At 35.8% G+C, this 7323-nt stretch overlaps 1 protein-coding gene across 2 annotated transcripts; it reads left to right on the top strand.

The window, feature by feature from the left end:
- The first annotated feature begins 339 nt into the window (after positions 1-339).
- On the top strand, positions 340-3204 carry LOC116849601. Of its 2 annotated transcripts, none has more exons than XM_032826924.1 (4): positions 340-2134; positions 2369-2550; positions 2766-2881; positions 2967-3204. In XM_032826924.1, the coding sequence occupies exons 2-4, from the start codon at positions 2516-2518 to the stop codon at positions 3161-3163; spliced, it is 348 nt and encodes a 115-aa protein (XP_032682815.1). In that variant the 5' UTR covers positions 340-2134; positions 2369-2515; the 3' UTR covers positions 3164-3204. The 2 variants fall into 2 exon arrangements, with proteins under 2 accessions (XP_032682815.1, XP_032682814.1); XM_032826923.1 differs by having other exon boundaries at positions 2648-2881.
- The last annotated feature ends 4119 nt before the right edge of the window (positions 3205-7323 follow it).

Raw genomic sequence — 7323 nt, 5'->3', positions numbered from 1 at the left:
ATGTTGAATACATACCTTAAAATCCCAATTATTATTTTTTCACCGCGCGTACGTGACTAAAAAATTTTGATACTCAAGCAACGATTGTCACTTACGTATAGGTTATCTCATATAATAGGAACACCTCCGGTATCTCATTACGAACTTCACGCTTTGTGATTTTACGATCACTAAATGTAACATCTACAATTAAGAAATTAAACATGTCCCGTATTTTCCTATTAATATGATCTTACACTATCACTGTATGCAGCATTTATTGCCAAATATTAATTTATTAATATATTTAAATAAAAAAGTTACATCAACGTAAAATTTCCAAGTTTGATATTTTTCAAAGTCCCCGAAGGGTGAAAATTTTTTTCGGTTTTTCGGTATTCCGTTGAGAGTTCTGGTGGCCCGCCAAAGAGTTCTATCGATTATCCTTATTACTCTAAACGGTAAAATTGACGGAAAAAAAGTTTTATCGTTTTAAATTTTCACAATCGTGAAGTTGGCCCCCCGGATTTTCTATTTGTTACAAGTGACTTGCGTGCGGTTCTATCGCTTAGAATCATAAAGATTATCGTATGTCTTGTGAGAATCTATACAGAGCCGTTAACGGAATGCCGAAAAACTTCATGAAAATTTTTTCTCAGTTTGTTTAATTTTGGCGGGAAAATTTTTTTTTGAATTTTCGTGTTTTCTTATGAGTTCTGATAGCCCGCCGAATAGTTCTATCGATTATTCTTATGATCCTAAGCGATAAAGTTGACGGTAAAAAAATTATAGCCTTTTCAATTTACTCAATCGTGAAGTTGGCCCGCCGTACTTTCATTTCGTGTTTTCATCACTTTAATGAACGGAACTATTTTTATTATTGATAGAGAACTCTAGAACTCTTTGGCGGGCAATCAGAACTCTATTCATTTTTTTCAAATTTTGAAAAAGTGGGGCCAACTTCACACACGTGCGGAACTCTTCCCGCGCCGATTTCGGAGTCGCCAAACTATTTCGCGGTTGCCGGTCTCTCAGGTTCGGGTCGTCGCGGAGCCTGGTCCGCGAGACCCATCGGAGACGTGCATCGTCCCGTACGTGGACCGGTCCATGCCTGTTGAACATTCGTGGTTTCTTTGCGGCGAAACGTTCAGCAACTTGCCGTCGCCTCGACCTCGGGTGTGCTGCGCTCGCGACGCTCGACGAGACGTTCGTCGCTCCAGCCTCCCTTCCGTCCGCGGTGCGATCCAACACGGCCGTGCGCGCTGAGGATCCCGCTGGAGAGCTCCGTCGCGATTTTCCTTGCAACGCAACAAGGGTGCTGGCTCGCCCTCATCCTCAAGCACGTCGACGCTCCGCTCGTGACTCGACTTCATGCACCTTCAGCTCCTCTCTCCGATCTCCACGCGCTCGGCCTCATTCGTCGGTTTCGAGATTTGGATCCGGGTTGGACTCAGGGGGCAACGCGGTTCGACCGAGAGGTTCGCATCTCCTCGCGTTCGTGCGTGCTCCACATCGGAGCGCTCGGCGCTCGCGGCCGTCGGACGCGAGAGCCGACGGCACGCGCTTCGGCATCACTGTGAGACTCGTTGTACTTGTGAATTTTACACATTGTAAACCGTGATCCTGCTCGCGTTCGCATGTTTGAGTCTGAGGCCTCGCGAAGCAAGATTTCCGGCGAGCTCTTCAAGATCTCCGTCGCGTGAGTATCAACCTGATATTCGTCAAGATTTCCGTCGCGCTACGAACGGCCTCTTGCTCCAGACTCGCCCAAGATTTCCGTTCTTCGCTCGTCACAGGATCCGGTTATAACGGTGAACTCTCTGTGCTTAATAAATATATGTAGTTCTGTATCACGACTGAAGCTTATTCTCCATCCCGCTTTCACTCCCACGCACGACGCCGGTGCCTCTCTCGAGGCAGTTCCCGGCGCTTTTCGTGTCGGCTCTCGGCTAAACGCGGTCGAGCCCGATACAGAGCAAGATGAAAACGCAAACTACATATATTGTCATATGTGGAAATATTCAAGATTTTACTGAAGTACTCATTGGCGAAGTTCTGAAACGTCCTGCATTGTACAATATTAAATCATCAATCCAAAGTAGGAGTCGAGTGATCGTTAATCAATTGTGGCAAGAGATTTTTGAAGTCTTTGAAGGTAAATACAAGAAATACAAAAATATATAAGTAAAAGTTATGAACAATTTGTACTAATACTTTATTAACTTTAATTATCCGATTTAGATTATTTTAATAGACTAAATAATAATAAAAATAGATTACGATGGTTAAAGTTTTCTATTTAAATTTTGTAATGTTGTAAGACAAACTGTTACTGGAAACGTGTTTACTTGTGTTAAAATTTATTGTTTATGTACAAATTTTTACTTAGGCCAGATACCAGTCGAAGAATTAAAAAGACGCTAGAAAATTCAACGTGATCGATACATGAAAATCCGAAGCGATATGAAAAAAAAAAACACCTAGTGGATCACCTGCGGCAGCCAGAAAACAACTGAACTATAAATATTATGAATTAATGTCATTTTTAGATGATAGTATGGAACAGCGAAAGTAAGTATGTCATATTTTGATTAACATGAATTGGAATTAATGCTAAAAAATTAATGTTAAATGAAACATTTATATCATATTTTGTAATTTATTTTAGACATGTATCGAATATATGTTTTAATAAAAAATCACAGCCGCTTACTTCATCATCAAATTATAATGCTTCATTATCGAAAACTTCTCACGTTGACAGTCCGCTTTCATCATGTACTCAGGTTAAACCTTCTTTTACATCTTCTACTTGAGTTTTCGCCATTCACTATGTCTTCCCAGTCTTCGTCTTCTCCATTGACAAGTTATCCCGAAAGTCACAATTTCAGCAATCCACCAAGTACAATCTTTATAATTGGCTTTAAAACTTTTTAAATTAATAATATTATAACAAATTAATTTTAATTACATGTTTTTTATTTTAGAACGCTTTCGGCAATCCACTACTGTCGAAGACGAAATATTGCGTGGGTTGTCTGCTTTCAAACCAATAACACCTGCAGCAACAGATTCGGTAGATTTATTCTGTCGCAGCATTGTAGATACTTTACGGGAGCTAGATCTCAAAAGCAGACTATCAATGCAAATACAAATAATGCAGCTACTCCATGATAAGTTTTAAAAGACTCAGAAAGATATTATTGTTATAATAATATTAAGAAAAACAAGCAATATTTTCAACAGTATTAAAAAAGGATTTCTTGTTTTATGTTTAGTTATGTGATTAAAAAAATTTATTGTGTTTAGTTTATAAATATAAAAATTACGTATTTTATTTATCAATACGTTTTATTACAAAAAAAAGTTCTTTTTTGAAGATTATAATATTAATTGTAGACAGACGTTCTGTATACATAGAAATGTTATAAAAATAATTTTATTTATGATATAAGATTTTTATTTTTGTTATAAGAAGTAACTGTATTTTTGTTTTTATATTTGCGTACAAGTACAGATACATAAATAAGCTACATACATAAGTTTATTATGTTAAAAGTTTTCTTTATACATACATATATTTTTAAAATAAAATCATGCTTATGTTACATATTATTATTCTGAACAGCTTCATGTTGCCAAAATACCGCTCCTTCATTCATGAAATAATCAACAAATTTATTTCTTATTGTTATAGCATTACGTTGTGTGGATTCATTTACATCTGTGTAAGTAATATTTCTTACAGCTCCATATTCATTGTGTTCTATTCTATCAAACATATACCGTCGTTCATTAGCGGGTTTCTTTAATTCATCTTTTATTAGAAAATTATGAAGGCAAATTGATGCCTTGATAATATTATCAACAGTCTTTAAAGATGCTATAATTGGTCTACGAAATATTCGCCATCGAGATGCTAAGATACCAAATGTACTTTCAATAGTGCGGCGTGCTTGACTTAACCGATAATTAAAGATCCTTTTTTCATAAGTTAGAGATTTTCTAGGAAATGGCCGCATCATATGTTTTTAATGCGAACGCTTCATCTCCCACCAAAACAAATGGTAAAATACAATTCTCTGAATCATGTTCAGGAGAAAGCATATTTAATAGATTATTTTCAAAAGCAATACCAATATCACTTCTTTGAAATATTCCTCCATCGCTCTGGCGTCCTTCTGCTCCAATGTCGACAAGAGTAAAACAGTAAATTTGCATCACAGAAAGCCAATAATACTACGCTATGGGATCCATGATAATTATAAAATGTAGAGCCAGAATGGGATGGTGCCTAAAATATTTATTTAATTAGTAACCAAAAATATGTAAAAATGTATTTATTTACCTGAATAACAATATGTTTCCCGTCTATTGCTCCAATACAACTGACAAAATTCCAGTTATCGTTAAATTCTTTAGCAATTCTCTTCCAGTCATCTTCTTTTGGTTGTTTGAAGATAATAGGTTGTAAAATATTCCAAATTGCTGTAGTAGTCTCTAATATTATACTCGATACTTTGACCTATTCGAAACTAATAACTAAGTGATACCATGCTATCCCCGCTTGCAAGATAGCTACAAGTAGCAATTTATTATACCATACAAATAAAATATTACTTAATACATAATTAATATATTTTTAATAATAATATAATTTAACTCAATAACAATATAACATTTAATAATAATTTTTAATAATATAATTAATATATATTTATTAATAAGTTTTCTTACCGTAATGTCACAGCAAGTCTTGTTGTTGCTGGTACAGGTGTACGAAGTAAAGTTACTGATTTCGTTATATGTGGTCCAATGAAACCAAGTAAACAGTCAAATTGTTCTGATGTCATTCGTAAATAGTTGAAATATTTATCAGGTTCCATCAAGCGCATTTCATTAATAAGTCTTTGTACACCAGCTTCTTGTTTTCTTGGAATATACTTCGTACTCAAACAGTACGTCTTTTCTTTCTTCGACGTCTCAGCAATAAATAGGCAATGAACAAAAACCAATAATATTGATTATTGTGACGTCCCGTCGCGTCGTCACGTATAGTTTTTATTTCTCCTTATTTTGGGTCAATGCACTAAAGCATTTTACCCGGGGATCGGAGATCAAGTTGTGCACTACTTCTAGTTCACCGGTTGACGGGTGAAAGGATTGGGTAGGATCATCGATGTTCTACTCCGAATAATTCGCGTATTTTATAGGTAAGTCGACGAGGATCACCCTTAGGGATGGACTTGTAGTCGGGAAATGAATAGGTATATTCTGCCTTACGTAGAATATAGGTTGCTATAGATAAAGGATTGGGTTGAGGAGATTGATCTAATAGTTTTGCTAATTCTTCATATAATGGAAACGAGTCTTGGTTTGAAAAAAGAGCGACCTTGATCTGATATCTAAGTCTCTTAATTCGCTGTCGTCGCCCACCTTTCGAAGGCATATAGAATTAAATAAATTTCGTTGAGGAATAATTACGAGGAACGGGGCCACACTATTGGTAGCGACAGTTCGTGTGATTGGGGCCACACTATTGGCAGCGACAATCGAGATAGTTGGGGCCACGCTATTGGCAGCGACAACTATAATTACTCCTCGTGAATAATTTTCATGCGAGATTTTATCTAAAGCGAAAAAGAGACTTAGTTTCAACCCAAAAGAAGTAACATATAATAATTTATTTCTAAGTGTTAAGGTGATTGAATTAATACATTGAGATACTATAGGATAGAACAAGTACGATTATAGGTCTGGAATTGAAAAAGGAAAACCGAGGTGAACTAACTGTTTAGTTCGGCATCATCTCCGACCGACTGACTATTCTGACGTACTGTCTGACTGACTGTCTGTTCTGACGTACTGTCTGACTGACTGTCTCTTCTGACTAAAAATTTCGTACTGACTCGCTGGCCCTTGGTGTTCCCTTTTTATACCCAATTCCTAGTAGGAGAGTCTTTTTAACATCCAATCAGAATCCGTAGGTTCTATTATCGCATTTGTTTATATATTTATTAGGAGATAGTAGAGCTCCGCGTCAGCCCTACTCTCTCCTACGTTTAAACCTAAAGTTTGTGACTTAAATTTCTAGATCTATCTAATTATATGTAGATCAAAGTGAAATTTCAATAAATCCTTTTTAATTATTTTGTTATGTGGAACTTATCCTCAGTTTTTGAATTGTTCCTTTATCTTAATTATTTCTTATAGTATATATTTTGTAGTATATAAATATGTAACATCGTCTTTAGTTAATTGAAAAAGTTGTTTATGTTCGGGTATTTATTCGTTAAAATTATTGAAAGTGAATAAAACAGCCAAAAACAGAGAGGGAAAGGAAAGAAAAAGGGTGTCTCTTATCGAAAAAATGGTCCGAGAACCTGGTTTGGTTGTTAAAAGTATCCTATCTAATCTGTACAAGTGAGAAAATAAACGAGATATTTTGACGGTCTATTGTGACTAAGAATCTAACATATGGAGACAAAAGGTAGATTCCGCTGCGATGTACGTAACATTATTATGGTATTCTTCCATTTAGAAGAATTTTTCCTCACACTTTTCATGTAATTATTCACGAAATTAAAATAGGTTACACTTACGGGAAGATGTTAAAGATGATACGCGTGAATCAACAGAACAGCAGAAAAGCAGAAAGCAGAAACTGTTCACTACCAGCACGACTTTTGATTGGCTTCTGCTTTTCTGCTTTCTGCTTTTCTGCCAAGGTGTGAATTCCCCCTTAGTTAGTTCATTCACGGACGCCCGTATGTGACCATCTAATTACGCAGAGATTGTTATATTCAACTTTGGATTATGGACCGTGTCTAGTTTTGTGTTATCTGAAAAATGGCTAATTTTTACACAAATTCTGAAATGACGGATATTCATTTTATGTACGGTAGAGCAAAGGGCAATGCTTCAAAAGCAGCACGCTTGCATCATGCAGCTTATCCGAATCGCCGACAGCCAAGTAGAAGAATGTTTAGCAACATTCATCAATGCAATGGATGGAGGGCATATTGAACATTTATTATAAATTTTAGTTATTTTCTATTTTTCACAGAATAAAATGCTTCATAACTCAGAAATAAAAGGTTTTCGGAGTACTGTTCATTAAGACTTTTTGGTTTGTTTTAACGAGTACTACATACCCCTAAAATTTGGCACCACCTTTTGGAAACACCCTGTATATATATGTGTATATATACAGGGTGAATATTATATACCGGAACACCTGAATATCTCGAAAACAAAGCGTTGTATAAAAAAATGTTAAATACAAAAGTTGTAGGGTTTAAAAAGATCTATTTTATGATATTAGCAGTTTGACCTTGAGTTGCG

Source organism: Odontomachus brunneus, unplaced genomic scaffold (assembly GCF_010583005.1).
Source record: "Odontomachus brunneus isolate Ranch 3 - 2012 unplaced genomic scaffold, Obru_v1 Obru_scaffold_120, whole genome shotgun sequence".
Lineage (NCBI taxonomy): Eukaryota > Metazoa > Arthropoda > Insecta > Hymenoptera > Formicidae > Odontomachus > Odontomachus brunneus.
The sequence above is the reverse complement of the archived record's forward strand: the minus strand, read 5'-3'. Positions and strand labels throughout refer to the sequence as shown.

Excerpts from the sequence above, each read along its gene's own strand:
- LOC116849601 (XM_032826923.1), top strand. The coding sequence starts at position 2,529 with ATGATAGTATGGAACAGCGAAA. Across the intron at positions 2,551-2,647 it reads GATAGTATGGAACAGCGAAA|ACATGTATCGAATATATGTT; the intron begins GTAAGTATGTCA and ends AATTTATTTTAG. Across the intron at positions 2,882-2,966 it reads CAATTTCAGCAATCCACCAA|AACGCTTTCGGCAATCCACT; the intron begins GTACAATCTTTA and ends TTTTTATTTTAG.